This window comes from Dermacentor variabilis, unplaced genomic scaffold (genome assembly GCF_050947875.1).
Source record: "Dermacentor variabilis isolate Ectoservices unplaced genomic scaffold, ASM5094787v1 scaffold_15, whole genome shotgun sequence".
Lineage (NCBI taxonomy): Eukaryota > Metazoa > Arthropoda > Arachnida > Ixodida > Ixodidae > Dermacentor > Dermacentor variabilis.
Genome location: NW_027460313.1, coordinates 11,203,006 through 11,222,251, shown reverse-complemented (window position 1 = coordinate 11,222,251; position 19,246 = coordinate 11,203,006). Strand labels below are relative to the sequence as shown.

The window sequence follows — 19,246 nt, the reverse complement described above, 5'->3', positions numbered from 1 at the left end:
TCACACAAGCGAATGTTAATGCACCTATTGGTTTGTCCAATATAGTATCTGCCGCACTTAAGTAGAATCTTATAAATGACACATGTTGTGCAAGGCACATGCGAGGGGATGCCAAGCTGTGCCACTTGGCACTTTGCCTTTTTGTTTCAGGGTCATATTTAAACACCCAAGACTTGACACCTGTGATGCCGCTATCTAAAAAGTGGGGGTCACTTTCACACAAGTCCCAGACTTACTGACATGTTTCAACTCAGCTTGATTTTTGGTTGTCTGTTAGCTACTTTGGGCAAAATCTTCACGCACACTTTTTGCATCTGCAAATTATTTGTCAAAATCTTGTGAACGGCACTTTTTTAGAATGTTTAGTGTGCTAAACTGACTAAAAGGACACTCAATGGACGGTCTGAATGCAAAAGATTTCTCACACACGCACATCACATTTTTGTTGGTCATGGTCGTTGATGGTCGCCCATCAGGGGCTTCATTGCTGACCTCTTCTAGACCTTCTCAGAAGGCCTTGTGCCACCAGTAGACTTGATGTTCTGACAAATAATTATCGCCAAACATTGTCTTCATCGTAGGAAAAGTTTCCACTGCGGACTTGCCGAGTTTCACAGAAAACTTGATGGAAATCCGTTGTTCTAATTCATTATGGCTTGCAGAGGGAAATAAAAATGAGTTTCATGGAAAAGCCTGTCGTTACTCTCCAGATGGTTGCAGAGGACTAAGCGACCAAGCATGCGTAAGCTAACTTCCCCCTCCACCAATCCCAACCAGTCCTAGCATGCTGCAAGATATAGTCACTTCACAATATAATCACTGACATTACTTTTGACATTACTCTCTGCATATGAGAGATCGCTGCATGCGACATCCTCACAACCAGAGTAGCCAGGTCCCAACCTCAAAAAAGTAGCCATTAAATTCTTAGAAGTAACCCATACAATAGCCAGCCACAATTAAAGACGAGGAAAGTAGCTAAGAAAATAGCCACACTAATGAAATTATTATCTACCTTATAGCATATGCATATCCACTATCTACGAGCTAACAAATGTAAGTCAGTTGGCAACACTGAAATAATGCATTTTAACACATCACTGGAATCAAATACAGGACATCTCAAGGCATACTAAAGCTACCTAATGCATTAGCATGGTCCTTTCAAAGACCCAGTGTTACTTATGTGCCTTTCGTACTTGACACCTGCAGTAGCCAAAGCGTAGCTAGGTAGTAAAGAGCACAAAAATTATTTTAGCTAAGAGGTCTCAAAAGTATGCAACTTGGTGTAAAGTAGCCGAACACAGGAAGAAGGTAAAGACAGCACAACGAACAATGGAACGAAATATGTTAGGTGCAGTGCTAAAAGACAGGAAGACAGTGGTGTGGCTTAGAAATCAGACAGTGGTAGCCTATACTTTAGTTGAGATTAGCAGGAAGAAATCAAATTAAGGCAGATCATGTAATGCATAGATGAGATAACCAGTGGCATATTAAAGCCCAATATTGGGTCCCAAGAGAAGTGAAACGCAGTTAAGGACGGCTGAGAATTAGGTGGTGTAATAAAATTAGAAAATTTGCAGGCAGAGGATGGAACTAGTTGATTAAAGACAGAACTGAAGATCACTGAGAGATGTTTTCATCCCGCAGTGAACATAAATTAGGCTGACGACAGTAATGAGCCAAAGAGTGACAACCCTGCTCACCACCATTCACTCACCAGTCAGTGCCTGCGCAACCAGTTCGCCATTACGACGGACTGCGTCTTGCTTGTCACCACTGTGCAACGGCGGGCGGTTGCCAATGGGCTCTGGTTCATCAGATGCACAGCACAGTGCCAGTGAAGCTGGCACATCATTCGGAACCTGTGCATAAAAAGCTCATTGAAGTGCTGGTTGATTAACAGTACAATAAACTAAACAGGAAGGTTAAAGGAATGCTCAGAGCACGAGTTGCATATTAGTGAATTAAACCCTTCTACAGTGCACTGAATAAGCAACTTCTACTATATGACCATGAGGATGCTTGATAAGCGAGAACAGATGCGAGAACGAAAACCGGGTGGCGTCACCCCCTTTAAGTTGCTGCACTGGCGCACTGTGATGCCACGGACGTCAACCACCTTTCATCACGTCTAGCTGATTCCTTTTTTCAGTGAAGATGAAGTACATAGTAATTCTGAAGGAGTCAAAGAATAAAGTTTGCCAGTTTTGAGAATTTTCACAGTGGCACAATGGCTTAAATATGGAAAGACAATTTGAACTCCGTGACATCAGACTGATGCACCAGTACCGGGGTTTCAGCTCACAATATTGAAAATGGAAGTTTGGTCTTAGTTTTCTACTTAACCAATCAATGTCCTACCACAATTTCAATATGTAAATATAGTTTTGAAAACATACTATACGAGCCTAAACTGATTTAGTGTTTTCTCCTTAGCATCCCTTTCAGCTGAATTAGAGAAGTGCACTGATACAATAGCAACGTGGCCTCTCTATACCACAGTAAGTGGAGGCTTTGTACAGCAGAGGAAATGCAACAATGAAAGACAAATTGTGCACCACCATTATTTTAGGTTGAGTTCCACATCGAAAAGCATTGCTGTAACATCTGTGATTTTAGCTACATCTACTCAGGTCTAGTCAATTGCCTAACTCTATCAATAATCAAAAAAAAGCTAGCAAGTTCCAAGAACTTTTCCTGCTCTAAAACAGCCAATATAGAAAAAAATACTCCAACAATCTTTACATCACAGCAGTGTACCATTGCCGAGTTTTAAAAGGCAAAATTCATTAAAGAAAATTTGGCCCTCATTTACTCCAGTAGTAATTAGCCAATTTTTTTCCTGTCAAATGAACAAAATGACATTTTGTAAAATCGCCTTCGCCAGTCTAAATTGATTTTACTGTTGCTCTCTAGTGCCCCTCTAACTTGTTGAAAGTGCTAGACCAAGCTTTAGTATCAACACCCAAACAAAAAGTTTATAACAAATTAGAAGCTCCACAACTACATATACTGAAATATATATAAGAGAACCTCTAGTGGATGCAGTTGGTGCATAATTGAAATAAGCAAAACCCATACTACACAATAAAAGGACATGAAAAAAGTGCTACTGTTAACTGCTTATTTAAGGACATGAAAGAAATAAAGACAAAAGAAAGGGAGATGCTAGGAGGTCAGCCAAAACTAAAAACCACTCACGCCCTGCACTGGAGCTGAAGGCGGGGGAAGATACATATAGAAGATAAGGAAACCGAATGAGGCGGGCACCATGAACACATAAGCCCTCTGATTGGTGCACATAACAATCAGCATGGAAGCTGTTTGTACAAGTCTGTCACTGTGACAAAATGCAACAATACCATCATCGCCCTCTGCAGCAACAACAGGTGGCGTCGGCATTCCAAAATTATCCATTCCGAAATTATCCAGTCCAAAAGTGGTATGATATACTAGCTAGCACAGTCGTGAGCAATCATCTCAGTACATGATATTCTGGATAGTTGTCAAGAATGTGTTATCAAGAATCTCGTCACCATGGCAGCCACCACAGGCATTTGCTGCGACATCATTACTAGTGCGAACAAGACTATGAAAAAAAAGGCGGGCCAGGACAGAGCGCTAGACTTCAACTGACAAGCTTTATTCAGAAAAGCATGCAAAGAGGCCACCGTATGTTCAAATAATTGCACAGACAGACCGATAAACGAATGTACCAGGCAGGAGACAACCAAATGCAGAACGAAGCCGATAAGCGCCCACAAGTTGTTACAAAGCATACACCAGGTTCTTCTTGAGGTACAACACTTATTTATCGGTGAGTGCCAGTGATAGAGAGCTTACGCATTCACCAGCAGCTTTTGAAATGCAAAATGCCTCGAATATTCCCCTATCTAACTGCCCGGTGAACCTCCTAAGCACTTGCATGTTATGAAAACATGGGGAGTATTTATGAGTCCATCTGCAGCAGTGGTAAGCCAAGTGGCCAGGGCCTCCTAGAGTGCTTACAGCGCTCCGGTGCTCCCTAAGCCGGTCATTCAGGCACCTGCCTATTTGTCCAATATAGCACTTTCCCCAGGGAAGTGGAATCTTGTATACTACCCCACATTACAGGTAACAAAGTGGGTGACATGCTCTTTAGTGCACATACTGTGCCACTCAGCGTTGTTTACCAACCTGCACATTCTTGAAGCTTTAGTGGTGCTGAGAACAACACCTACATAGCACTTGTTTGCCAAACTTTTTAGGTGCTCGGACACCCCGTGTACGTAAGGCATAGCCACAGGGCGCCAACTGGGACGTGCATTATTGCACCAAGTGGCTGCCGGGTTGGCTTTTACCTCTTTAATGAGGCTCTTAGTTACTGACACCAAGGTGTCAGCAACGGATCGCTTGCTGCTGAATGCTACAGGAAACCTGGCTTAACTATAACACCACAGGCACCTGGAAGTCACTGAAAAGTAACACGATGCGAGTCAAAATCTGAAGCCATTCCCTTACCACACATATAAGTTGTTTCTATGGGTCTGCTTCGCAGTGCTGATAGTATAAACTGCAGTGCTGACTTTTAATGGCAGAAATACGGACAATTTTTTTTTGTCTTAGCTAATGAGATGAACGTCAGGATGGAAAGCTGCAAGTTCTCCAACTATAAATGCCAACAAGTGGGACAACTGTAATCCGACATTGGTGGCTCTCGTTGGGAAAATGATGGCTCCGGTCAAGTCATTGAGACTGACTGAGCATAAATATGGATATGGTTACAATGTATCTCTCGTGCAAAAGGAGCAGACAAAGCAGGAAACGACAGCCCATGTTTAGGCATACATCGGGGACACTTCCTTTGGACCAGACACTAAGGAGGAAGTGGCAGTTGAGTTGTAAGGGTAAATGGTGCAATAAGCACAAACATTCATATAATATGATGTTCACGTGTTCTTCCTGGCAAACGACACGCCTGCGGCCAAACATCTGGACATTTTCCTGGCCAGCTGCAGGACCCATGTCTTCAGTCTCCTGCTCGACCTCCTCAAGCCGCCCACACCACATGTTAAGACATTGAGTGAGCTGCTCATCATACTGTGCTCGCATTTCAACCCGGCACCGTCCACACTAATGGAGCGGTTCCGCTTCAACAACCAGAACCGCCGGGAAGGGGAGATTCTCGGGCAGTTTGCTATTGAGCTACAAGGATTCACGAGTGCCTGCACCTTTGGGGACCAGCTGGACTTACTACTCAGAGATCGTTTCATGTACGGCATAAACAACTCTGCCATGCAGACGCAACTCCTGGAGCTAGCCTACCCCTCGCTGGATGACGCCGTGAAGGCAGTGCTGGCGATGCAAGCTGCAGTCAAGGACGCTGGCGCGATTGCACGTGCAGCCAGCTCACCATTGGCTGAAGCAGTGATCAACAAGTTGGCGGCAAAGGGCAGTACCTGCAGTCACTGTGGTGGTGGGCACTCCCCCTCACAATGCCAGTTCTCCCAAGCACAATGCTTCACGTATGGAAAACCTGGGCACCTGGCGTGGGTATGCCGAGGTGGAAGGACAAACGGCGGCGGCGGCGGCGGCGGCGGCAGCAGCAGCCTGGATCGAGCCCAGGTTCCACACAAGCTTGCAGCCAGGGTAGCCGTCGCAAGGGTACGCGGCGGAGGCATGTGGCAGCAGGCTCAAGTTCCTCCTTGACGAGACTCCACGTCGAGGCCGAGGGCCCACCGATTTTCGACATGTGGCACACAGGCCTTGTTCCGTTGTCTGTGCCACCCTACATGCTGACCGTAGAAGTCTGTGGGCACCCCATTTCCATGAAGCTGGACACAGGGACCAGTGTGTCGGTCATGTCCGGGAAACTGTTCAAGCATACCTTCCCCGGTGTGTCCGTTGAGGCTTTGGGCGTGATGCTGCGCAGCTACTCCGGGCAGCTCTCCCAGGTCCAGGGTCAGGCCCAGGTCAGTGTTCACTTTGGTGACAGGGAGGCAGTCTTTCCCCTTTACTTAACCAAGGGGCCATCGCCAACGCTGATAGGCCGAAACTGGATTAATGCACTGGGCGTTCGTCTACCGGAGCACCAGGACGCCAGCCTGCATGTGGTGAAAGACGTCCCCAGCCTCCTGACCGAGTTCGAGCCCCTGTTCCAGCCAGGGGTGGGCACATCTGCCAGCACGACGGCTGGTATCTATGTACCTGAGGGAGCCCGGCCCCGGCCTCGGCCGATGACAGGGATAACCTGCAGAATCTGCACAACGTCCTAGCACAACTGCAGGATGCCGGTCTCAAGCTCAAGCTGGAAAAGTGCATTTTCCTGGCCCCCAGTGTTGAGTACCTGGGACATGTCATTTCGCAGGCCGGTCTAGCCTTGGCTCCCGGCAAAGTTGATGCTGTGCTCAAAGCACCTAAGCCCCAGAACAAGAAGGAGCTTCAGAGCTACCTCGGCCTCATCAACTTCTACAGAAGTTTCCTGTCGAATCTGTCGGCGCACCTACAACCACTCCATCTTCTGCTTCGAGATGGTCAGCAGTGGGTCTGGAAGAAGGAGCAGGACATGGCCTTCCAGAGCAGCAAGGAGCTAATCACCAAGGCTCTAGTGCTGACACACTTCGATCTGGCCAAACCTGCCATCCTGCCTGTAGATGCATCGCCGCATGGCGTGGGAGCTGTCCTGGTGCACCGAGACCAGGACAGCCAGGAACACCCTGTCCTTTGCTTCTCGTCGGCTTCATGCTGCAGAGCAACACTACAGCCAGCTGGACAAGGAAGGCCTGGCCCTCATGTTCGGGGTCGAGCGCTTTCACCCATACCTGTGGGGTCAGAAATTCTAGGCAGTCACGGACGACAAGCCGCTGTTGGGGCTGCTAGGGCCTGACAAGGCGGTTCTCGTGCAGGCATCACCTCGAGTGGTACGCAGGGCCTTGAAGCTGGCAGCCTACAGCTGCCACATGGTCTACCATCTGGGAAAGGACCTGGGACTGCTGATGCCCTGAGCTGACTGCCCCTGCCAGAGGTGCCTGCTGCTGTTCGAGAGCCTGCTGAAGTGTTCATGCTGGAGCATGCGTACCCGGATGCACTCTCCAGATTTGCAGTGTCACAGGCGACTAGCCAGGACGCAGTCCTGTCTCAGGTGGTCAAGGTGGTGGCCCAAGGGGAGGAGTTGGTTCAGTGGGCCTATAGCCACAAGGCCGCCGAGATGAGCGTGCAGCAGAGCTGCCTATTGTGGGGTTCCAGGGTGGTGCTTTCACAATGTCTCCGATCCAGGGTCCTGCAGTTGCTGCATGCGGGTCATCGCGGCGTGGAAAAGACCAAGATGATGGCCCGGTCCAACACTTGGTGGCCTGGCCTGGACCAGGACAAATGGTGCAAAGCTGCAAAGTCTGCAAGGAGCATCAGCGGGCCTCACGTCATGTGGAAATGGCCGGCCTTGCGCCACTCGCAAGGCCGGCCACTGCGGACCCTCCGGACGGAGCGAGGCTGGCTCAGGCAGCACCCGGCGTTGCCACGCCCGGCCCATCAACACCGGCGCTCAGGCAAAGTACTCAACCGCAGAGGCTGCCGGACCGTTATTCGCCTGGATAACAGGTGCCCTCAACCCAGCTGGGACGGTGGCAAAGTCTCGAGCACGCATGATCTTATTTTACATAGAGCCTGGATGTATTTTGTTTTATCAAACAAGAAAACTGCGGGTAAGGGGTGTAACGAGCATGTGACACCCCCTCTGACATAATTTTCGTTAGCACACTAGGCTCGGTGGCCTGCCAGGCTCAGTGGTCACCGCACCAAATAAACACTGACGAGCACAGCTGCTCGGCGGTCTGGCATCGTTCATCACCACCATGCTGTGGAGCGTTGCTCTTACAGAGGGTGCCTCCAGCCCCCTCCCCCCTTGTTCATGGACCCCGGGGGATCGTGACAGGTGCCAAATGACAACAGTGATGAATGTGTCAACGACAGCCCGGAGCCTAATGTTGGTGAACCCGATGTACCAACGTCCGCACAAGCGCTGGATGCGGCAGACCTGCTGCACCACTTCTTTGGCGCTAACGATGATGGCGAAGACGGACTCGAAATAGTAGCTGCAGCTCAAAAAGATATCATTCGCCTTAAGAAGACATGGCAAAATCTATCAAGGACTTTTTTTTAGCGAAGTGAGCCACCAGCTGGTGTGCTATTGATCAATCAGCGAGCCATTTGGCATGAATAAAGTAGCAATTCCTTGCTGTTCTTTCTTTTTTTCGTTTGTTTTTCTCCGTGTAACAGCCTTTTTTCTTTTCTTTCCGCGTGGCAGGCTGTTGGGAGATTCGGTGGTGAGTACATCCTCTCTTGCTTGCTAATTGTGGGTAGAAATGGTTAGCGGCTATAACGAAGTAATGGTTATAACGAAGTAATTACGACCTCTTTCAACTTCTTTATAATGAGGTTTTACCATATACAGTTAAACCTCGATATAACGAACTTCAATATAAAGGAATTCTCAATATAATGAAGTATTAAACTTTTCATAACCTCTTGTCCGTAGAACACCATGTAATTAGAACCTCAATATAACTAAATTTTGCTTTGCAGCAAAGTAATGCCGACAGAATAAATGGAAACTTTCGTGAATGCAGATGGTCAAATTATTGAATTACAAGCGATTGATTGCAAATGCACCTCTCAAATCACGCGCGGCACGACGAGAGCGACCGCTGAATTGAAGCCACATCATGTTCCGTATAAAGTCCAAGTGCGATAGCATCCTATAGTGTCCTATGCACTTTGTGCTTTAGTATGAGTGGAAGTGTGTGACGGTGAGAAATAAATATTGTGGCTTCATGCATGAGTGCCGCCTCCCTGCACGAGCAAAGGGAAAGAGGGAGAGGGGAGCTAGCTCGCGGTAACGCAATAAAGCACATGCGTGGGGTGGGGCAGGGGCGGCTGGTGCACGTCGTGATTTCTGACGCGCATTTTGGCCACGGCTGCACATGGCTGTAAGCGCGACTAAGCGCATATGCCGCTGCGCATCCAGCTTTAGAGGTAATCTCCCGCGTGTTCAAAGAGTGCACGTGTTGGGAGGGTGCGGCATCATGTAAGCTATCTTCCTGTGCGTTAAGTATTGAAGGTTGCGTAATCTTGAGTTTTGGTGACCCTTTGGAGCAAGAGGCAGACGAAGCATTCGCTCCCCACTGCCGGTGCTTTTCATTATAGCGTCGTCCCAGTGCCAGCGACACTATCAGCCATGAGGGGCGGAGTGCACGCGAAAGCGTGGCTGGCTTCGCTTAATTCGTACCGTCTATGTGAAGATATTTTCGAAATACGTGGCATGAAACTGTATCATTCGTCGCTGAGTCTCGAATTTATCAAAATGAATTATTTTCTCATTCAAATTGGCATTTTTCGATTGCCCGATAATTCAGAAAATTGTGCGGTCCCTTTTTGCATAAGAAAAACTGATCGGCGACTGTATTTATTTGCATAAAGGATCGAATTTTAACGCAGCAAAATTTCAATGTAACCAAGCAAATTGCCAATTTTACCTACTTTGCCATATCGAGGTTCAACAGTACTAAGATAGGTTTCGACATCAAGATAGAGGCAAGATCTATGTTTCAGAAATCACAGGAACTGTGCAACTAACCTCAGAATGGTCTTTTCCTGGCTTTGGATGTGCCACTGGACCACAGTTGGTTGAAGTGTCGAGTGCCCAAGAATCAACCAATCTTGGCTTTGGATACACCACCTGGCTGTCACTGGTCGTGGTGCGGAAGGGCTGTCGCTGCTTGTGGTCAGTATCCAACGTCCCGACGTTCTCCCTTTGCTTGCGCAGCATCTCTGGAAAACAAGAGCAAACAACAGTGAAAGTTTTTGTTATGGCTATTAGTTGCTTTTTAAGCTGTGCAAATTTGATCTCTTGATTCAGCGCACAATAAAAGACATGCAGCCTAGCTTTCACAAATACCAATACCATGAAAAAAAAAAAGAATTGAGGCAGGCTATGAAAATGAGATTAATGCAATGATATACGCAAAACAGAACCAAAGTAATTTCATATGCTTATCGAGGGAAGACTCTGAAGTAACTCAAAAACAGAGCTTCAATGCAGGGACGAGCTTGGACACAGCATGTATGTTGAGATTCTGCCTAATGCCAGTATTCGATGATTGCCCCCCAAGGTTTCCAGATCGCTCCAACCACAGGTAACCAAATTGGCCCGTTCCATGTTCTCCCTCTGTTTCCTTGACCGTCTGACATGCATATGTGTTCTCTAACATATAATTTGCAAATTTTGATCTTGTAGCAGATGCGCTCAATTTCTTTAACCTGCTGTCATCTGCATTTTGATTCTAGCGTACTTTTCATTTGTGCTTAACTATTATTACTTTTTTTTTACACAGGAAAAAGATGTAGCCCAAAAATAGCCAGATAGCCAAAGGGAAAATTCTGATGCCAACTTGGACAAAAAGTAGCCGAATTTGGCTATTATTAGCCCAATCTGGCAACCCTGTTGCCACCAGCATAGCTTCTTAGAAAAATTACTAGAGGGAACTCTGGCGCTAGTGTCTACGGGAGCTGCAATGAGAGCAGTTGTACCAGCATGGGAATTATGGGAAGTACATGGATTTGCCTAAACTTCATCCTTTTGGCTTCAAATGGCTTTGCGACTTTGTAAACTCGTCGTTTTCAACAGTGTATTGTGTAATAAATAATTAAATAAACATCATTAAAATTGTCTGACGACAGGATTCGAACATAGGAACTCTAGCACACAAACCTGATATTGAAACCATTAAGCCACGAACGCATGTACTAACACACAAATGAAACGCCCTTATGAATTTATTGCGGGCATGCCAGTGCCACGAGACGCTCGGCGCGTTTCGATTTGGCCACCTGGACAAGCTCAATCGTTGCAATTAATAGCAATTGTGCGTGTTCCCGGCTTCTTCTGCACTTCGAAGAGAATAGATTGCGCTGAAATTTGCGACAATAACATTGATATAGCGTAATACACAAAGCCACAAGAACGTATGAATCTACAAGCACGAAGATCAGGCAAATCCATGTACTTCCCATAATTCCCATAGCGGTGCAACGACTGCAGCGCCAGAGTTCCCTCTAGTAATTTTTGTAGGAAACTCTACGGCCACCAGTCTGTGTCTGTCCCAGCATGCCTCAGTTCATGATGCATGCGGCGATGGGTTGACTGAAACCATACTGCCGAGGTCAACACAAACAGAGCCCTATGGACTGGTGAGGAGAGGTGTGTGCAAAGAGAAGCAATTAAGACGCAAAAAACGGTGGTAAGGTTGACTATTAGTCTTAGCCTATTTCATTGCTGCATTCTTGGCCTAATGCAAACTGGTGCGGGACACACATGCCAATGGTGGCAAAACACCATTCTGCATTGGCATGAGATAAGTATACGTGTGATTGTGGCCTAAAGATTAGAGTATCGTACTGTTGTGCCTGGAAACTAAGGTTCGATCTTACTATAAGACACATAATTCTTTCATTTTCTGTGCATGAGCTATTCAGCAAGACAGCAACGGCCACAGTTAGTAATGTCCAGGAGGTCAACAAAGGCAGGTGAGCGATAGTAAAACATTGCAGTTGCAGTGACTGCATCACAGAAGTTAGTGTCAGCTGTCAGAAGCCAAAGCAAAATGATTTGTTAACGGGAGAGGCAGAGAGACCAACACGTGAACATGTATATTACCTGCCATTCCATATAGGGAAGGGGAAAAAATGCATGGATGACTGGGTCGAGAAAGGATGCATAAAAGAATGTATGCATAGCACTGCCATTTCCTTGAAGCCAAAGGTCTAGCCCACCTGATCGCAAAATGGCCAATACATCCTTCACAGTCGTTATTGCTGCTTATTACTGTCCTACGTAACTGGTACATATTACAACCACATGAGACCAATAGATAATGCAACAAAGGAAACTGACATTTAGAAATAGGTACTAAAGAATGGAACAAAACTGAACAAGAAACAACTTGCTGAGGCGAGTGTTAAACGCCCATCCTCTGCTGTGTGCATGCAATGCGTACCAACTGGGCTACTGTGGGAGCTGTGCCCATGACCACTTTCTTGGGGACTTATGCATGTGTACGAGATATAGCCCTGGGCGCATTAACCAGTTCCCCTTGAAGCCATGGTGGCAGATCTGCAACATCCTTTCAACCACAGGCATCATGTTGTATGCGCGCTTAGCGGTGGACAGTTAGCCAATAAACTTTCCCATGTTACCTCGGCTGTGTAATGAGTTACAGGAATAAGCGGAACCAAGAGGCTCGTTACAACCACGCTGCACATTCGATCTTCTAGGTTTCTGTAATAGAATCAGGTATGGCAAGCCATCGCCACTGCTGATATTGTAAAGCATAGACTCCTATATGATATGGTATCAAAAAGTTTTGAGAATGATTCCGTCTTGAAGAAAGTGATTTCTTTATGTGCATTTAGACACTGTCATCTTCAATGTAGTCTCCTTGCACAGCAATACAGTGCTCTCAGCGTTCCTACAACTTTGCAAATATGTCCTTGAAGTTTTTTTTCCGGTACAGTCAAATCTCGTTACAACAAATCTCAAGGAACCGCTAAAATTGTTCGTTATTTTGAAAAATTGTAATACTGAAAAAAATCTGATTCGCATGGAAAATCATAAATGCAACAAAAGCAGTCGCCTACCTTTGCTGGGAACACATCCACAAATGCGTTAATGTATAATAAAGCACGGAAAAAAGCACTAGAAGCACTGAGTATTCGAAAATGTATGCACGTTTATTTAAATAAATGGTGCAATCCCCCACACCTTTACAATGTCAATTCAAGCGTCCACTTGAGAAAGAATATCCATCTTTTCTTTCACAGAGAATTGCCTCTGCTTTGTTTTAGTGCTACTCCTAGAGCTCATAGCGAACATAGCAACGAACGTCTAACATTTAAAGCGAGCAAAACAGCCCTCTGACAAACGTACCGAGGTATTTGGTTGACGGAAGAAAGACGGCGAGGGCCGGCAAGGTGCAATTGCAAGTGCAGGTGATTCCGATAGGGCAAGTGCGCGTTTAAAAAAGCGCAGAAGCATAGAGAAATATAGGCAGGCATACTGATGATGATGGTAGCGGCACATACGAAGCATTTGTCGTCGTTTGTGCCGTTGCGAGCAGATTCTTACGTTTCAAATTCGTTATTGTGAAGTGTTATTGAAATACGATGACAATGAAATTCGGTGCATTATTCTGGAAAATTTGGTATTCTGAACTTCGTTGTAGTGAAAGATTTTTATATTCAACCAATGGGCGCTTGGCAGGAGATTTTTGAAATTTTCGTTAATTTGAAAAACATTGTTAATGTGAGGTTCGCTTGAACAGGATTTCACCGTACAAGCTCAGAAACTTTCTGCAATTCGTGCCTGATTTAAGTAATTGTGTATAAATGATGACCTTAGAGCTTCGTCTTTAACTTTGTAACAAAGCAAAATAATTGAAGGTGAAGCCTGATGAATTACCCTCTCACGTAGAAGATCATCAGTAGGGACGAAATTTAGGTGTACATATATGACACAAAGAAATAGCAAGAGTCATTGCAATGGAATAGCTCAATGTCTCCGCGACTGAAAAGAGGGTAGGGATGTCCACAGCTCGGGAAAAAGTGCATGCTCATTGTTGTCTTTGGTACTTTGAGTACACTGGTGCACCAGGAATTCATCTCGAATGGCCCGACTATAAAGAGAGAGTTTTACTGTCAATTTTGAACGTATCTGAGGGAGGCAGTTTAGGGGACATGGCCCGATCTGCGGCGCACAAAAGGCTCGATGCTGTACAACAATGCACCATCACAAATAACTCTGCACACGCAAGTTTCTCGTCAGAAACAACATGGTTCCTACCCTACACGTCAGATCTGGCTCCTGCTTATCTCAATCTTTTCGCAATGTTAAAAACCCAGCTCAAACGTCGCCATTTTGACAGAATACAACTTAAAGATTGAATCACTGTAGGATGCTCAACTCATTCCAAAAAAAAAAAAAAAAAAGGATGACTTCTAGCACATATTCACCAAGAGGCAGGAATGCTGGAAAAAAATTAAATTCTGGGGTTTTATGTGCCAAAACGATGATATGATAATGAGGCACGCAGTAGTGGGAGACTTATTACTTTTGACCACCTGGGGTTTTTAACATGTGCCCAATGAACAGTACACGGCTGTTTTTGTATTTCGCCCCCATTAAGGAATGCTGGAAGCACTGCAATACTGCACAAGGGAATTATTTCAAATGTCACAGTGTTTGAATGCACATAAATGAATTATTTTCTTCAAACAGAGCCAGTCTTGAAACTTTTCGATACTACCCATTATTTTTCAACGCCTGCCTGGTTACTCTGCAATGCATGGGAGCCAGCAGTCCACTGCGGTAGCACCACATTCCCAATAACTTGACCTCTGTTGTCTTGAGAGCACAGGCAATTTTAGCTGGGCACTGCTGCTGCTCCATGCCAGTCCGTGCCGGCTAACTGTATGGCATGCAATCATGTGCAATAACAGATAGTAGACGTGACCCTAACAATCCCCCCGAAAAATGTCACCAATTACTAGAAAGTGGCACCCTCTCAGTGACCCTCAGTTCTTGTGTCACTAGCTGGGCTAGCATTGAAAAAAAAAATACAGGAGGCTGCGTGTGGAGTCTCAACTACCAACAGTCTATTGCTGCTTATTTCCAATTTTGATGGAAAACTAAGCTCACTGGATTTAGAACACTTGATTACATGCAATGTTATTTTTGTTTTCTTTGAAGTTTGTTCTTTCTTTCATTGCTTGCCAACGTTGCTCAAGATGCATCTGCACCAACCCGGACCGCTCTCTGCAGCAATGTCCTCTTTTGAAACATCTCTGCAGTTCCCCCACCAAGCTAGCCCTCACCACACTCCTTTGATACTCACTGATCTTCTCACACCTGGGGGGAGAGCGAGTTACAGAAACCCCTCACCAAGGAACAGGGCTTGTTTGTGCTGATAGAAATTAGCATTTTTGTCGAAACGCTTGCTGTAGCCTTTCATCACTCTTTGTAGACCACTTCAAACCTGTCTTTCTGTGTACCCTTTTGCAACCAACCTATCGTGTGCTAAAGGCAGGACATAATAGTGAAATTCTAAAAACCTGTATTTACATTGGCATCACTTAACTTCAAGCCAATTATTTTATCAACAAGAGAAACATTCAAGTATAGTTTAGTATTGTCATACTGATAAGAGTAGGCTGCTGCAGCCTTCAATTTTTATTTCAAAGCTGTCAAAATGTTGAAAAATTTGTGAAGTGGCAGCATTACCATAGCATTTGCCTGCAGGATCTTAATTAAGCTTGCACATGTGGCATGGATCGCACAACGACTGATACAAAAGGAAATGACAGAGATCATATTAAGAGACAGGAAGGTTTGCAGCACTGATTAGAAAGTAAATACAAGCAGCTGATGCTCTATGACCGATGGTCTGTTAGGGAAACAGAATATGTACAAAGAGAAAGGAAACACAGCTGACAGCACCAGAGGATTAATAAGGTGGTGTGATGCCAATGGGAAATTCATAGGAATATGATGGAGCCGGCTGGCGCAAGACAGGGGTAACTGGAGATTACTGGGAAAGGGCTTTCGTAGGCCTCCACTAGACACAAAACAGGCTTACAATGAGAATGACTCATATGCTCTTCTTGGTTTGTATGCAGCTGGTCAAATGTATCTGTGTGCAAGGGCGAAGTTGCAATTATGTGCATACACTAAAAGATACGCCGGCAAAAATTTATGAATAGTTTGCTCTCTCTCCCTGCTGTGCGGCATGCTGTTGATGCCTAACAAATAAATTTAATGAGAAAACAGCCCTTTTAAACGCAGTCTTCAAACAGTAGACTTTGCACGAACAGCTTTGATAAAACGTTCATGATTTGCCTTGATATGCTCGTTACAAGAGTGCTGAGCAGCCAGCTTCAGTCAGACCATGACTGGGAAAGCTGATAGGGTGTAAGGCAGTTTTACAGAAGGGTGCAGTGCTCACAGTGCAAAAGTCGTCGAGCCCAATACAACACACAGCAGGCCACACCTCATGAACAGTGTTGCAACACTGGGCCCCCGCACCACAGGATGCGACTTACTACCAGTGTCCACAAGCAAACTGCATGTACATTCTAGGCAGACAGCACACTCTACCATAACTGAGAATGCAGCTGTCTTCACAGCCAAGGGACTCGAGCATTGTCGATCATGGCAAGCATAAGAATCGAATATAGGCGAGTTGTAACAGAGCAAAAGAGACAAAGCCAAGGAAAAAGTAGGAATGACCGCACTGTCTCCTAACTGAAGGCTTACTGATAACATGTGTCGATTAGATATACAAGCTCACAAAAAACAATATGAGACTGGCAAAAGTGGGGTGACAAAATCAATGGTCAAGCGAGGTGCAATTACCAGTCATCTAGAAAAGCTAACTCCACCGCAGTCTTGTGTAAGCCAGCCATATATTGCTCCAACTAAACAGGAGCTTGATTTTTAATATAACACATATCTGCATCACGTCAATGTGGCTCAGCTGATTTTGTCATCCAACTGACTCATTTTGTCTTTTCTGAGCTTACAGAATTAAACCGCACGTTTTCAATAAACCTTCAGTTGAAAGACAGCGCCTGTGTCGCCTCCCACTCTTTCCTTGTCTCCTGTTCTTTTTTGTGCTGTAAATCGCAGATGACAAATAGGCGTTCTGTTGAACTTAAACTTAAGAGCAAAGCTCCTGCTCAAAGTGCAAGGGTTTGGTTTGAATTGATTCAGTTTGAAGGCATTGTAGAGTCTGCAACAGCAAGGGTTCGCTAGTGCATTTCAGTGGCTATATACAATTGCACTTTAGAGTGCCCTGAAACAATGCTGCAGACTGTCTGGCACATGTAATTCACTAAATAGCCAATACACTCTAATGTCTAAACAGTCTGTTCCCACATGACTGATTCCAGCCTACTGACACATAAAATTCCTGAGAAACAAAACAGAAGCCTGTTCTTTAATAAAAAGACAAAGAACAGCACTAAAAACAGGATGACAACAAGAGTGAGACCAACACAGCGCTGTGTTTGTCTCCTCTCGTTGTCGTCCTGTTTTTAATGCCATTTCCTCAAGTTCCGTAATGTACCAAACAGCGTAATTAAACACACCTCTGCAGAAACTCGTTCTCAGAAAGTTTTTTATGGTTGATTATTTTAGTCACTCTGAGGCTTGCAGAAAATTTTCCTAGGGTTTGGAGATGAGCACTTCAAATGAATGCAAGAAAAAGATTAAAAAGTTGAAAATGTCTTGTGAGTACTCCTTGAAGTACCTCTACAGCCCTCATTTAACATTACAGTGTTTCTCACATTGCGCTCAATAAGCCCAATGCCTGAACCAGGTATACGGCAGCAGAAGCTTTGAACTGTTTTGAAAACATGTTGCACATTTATGGCCTGTGTATACTGCATTCACCATTTCAGGTGTTTTCTAATTAGAGATTTCTGGCATGTCTGTCTAGCTGCTGCTGCTGATGCATTTGAAAAGTGCACGGCATCACAGTGGGAGAAATGCTGGGTGAAAACACATCAGATGTGGAAGTAAGCCACAGCAAACTTTTCACTAGTGTATATTTTACCACCCACTAGGAATGGCAAGGAACCATTCAGCTAGTTATGCGACACAACCATTTCAGTGCAGCCTGTGGTGCTTGGAGTGCAGCTATGTGCACTGTTGCTGTCTTCTGGCGTTCCAGTTAATTGGTCATTTTTTTTTTACCCTTGAGAGTAACAAAATGGATAGTAAAGGAAAGGAAATGCTGTCAAAAGATTTGCTTGAGTATTATCGGATAGCAAAATTTGCAAGCACAAAATAAAGTCAGCCAACACTTGAGAGACGACTGGGGATCAATGGGAGAAACTTTCCTCTAGCAGCAAACATTAATATTCTGCTCTTTATGGTGACATCTATACACAGGTTGTGTCAAGAAAGTAATGCAATCATATCAGTAAAAAAATTTTTATTCAAGATATCATTACAGATGTTTAAAATTCTTTGTAGTAGTCCCCTTTGGTATCTACACATTTTCGCCAGAAACTCTGCAAAGTACTGTACGCATCCTGGAAGGCATCGACGGGAATTAACCTCATTTGTCATGGTGGTTTGGATTGCTTCAATGGTCTCAAAACAGACTCCTTTCAGGCCAGATTTATTTTCTCAGGACAGGAAAAAGTCCGTTGGAGCCAGGTCAGCACTGTGGGGGGGGGGGGGGGGGGGCAGCATTGCCAAGTTGTACTTGCCCAGGAACTCCTCAATTTGCAGAGAGGTGTGGCTGGGATCATCATCATGGTGCAACTGCCAGGTATCGGCAATCTCCTTTTGAGCTTTCTTTTCTTAATCTCTCGAGCACATTCACATTCACCAAACACGTAGCTGTCAGTGTTGACTGTCTGCCCTTGGGGCATGAATTCTTTGTTAACCACACCCTTGGCAATGAAAACGACAATTAGCATGGTTTTCACTTTCGACTTGTTAATACTCAAATACTCCTGCTTCGTCACTGGTAATTGCATTGTCCAAAAAATGAAGTTCAATTTGCACACATCGCAAAAGTTCACATTCAATCATCACTTGGCTGTTCTCGTGGTCATAAGTCAGCAGTTTGATGACCAATTTGTAGCTAATGATGTTGTTCACAGTAATTTTCAGGATATTGAGTTTCTGCTATCATATGTACACTCATTCGGCAGTTGGTGTTCAAAACATCATGGGCATATGAGACACATTTTCGTCACATTTGCTGGTTGGCGGTTATCCAGAGTGGAATTCCTCATCTACGTCTTCCTGGCCATCCCTAAACGACTTCAACCATCTCGAAACTTGAGAATATGACAAAGCATAGCCTCCCTAGGCTTGTTGAATCATTTGGTCGCTGTCGGCAGGACTTTCGCTGAGTTTAGCACAGAACTTCATTGTATACCTTTGTTCAGCTGTTGAGTTCATTGCATGTCATGATGGCACTATCTGGAGATTCACGAAGACAGTGATCCTTACGCTCTGAGAGCTCGGAGCAGACTGAGCTATGCAGTGCCCCCTAACCTAACAAGTCTGAGTGCGCTAGGACCAATAGAGTGCCCAAAAAAAAAATAATTGCATTACTTTCCAGGCACACTCTGTACATATTAAAGTGAAGCTTTCTCCCCTTCCTGTTCTTGGCATGGTTGCTGCTGTTGTCTACTGCTA

The 19,246-nt window shown here is 45.1% G+C and overlaps 1 protein-coding gene across 7 annotated transcripts in view; it reads right to left on the bottom strand.

Annotated features, from left to right (window-relative positions):
* Window positions 1–19,246, bottom strand: part of LOC142567959 (uncharacterized) — a 176,646-nt gene that overhangs the window by 45,670 nt on the left and 111,730 nt on the right. For all 7 annotated transcript variants that reach the window (XM_075678057.1, XM_075678060.1, XM_075678061.1 and 4 more), the window contains 2 exons: window positions 9,614–9,807; window positions 1,721–1,865 (listed from right to left, as the gene is read on the bottom strand). In XM_075678057.1, the coding sequence (XP_075534172.1) occupies window positions 1,721–1,865; window positions 9,614–9,807 (339 nt within the window). The remainder of the gene's footprint in view (window positions 1–1,720; window positions 1,866–9,613; window positions 9,808–19,246) is intronic.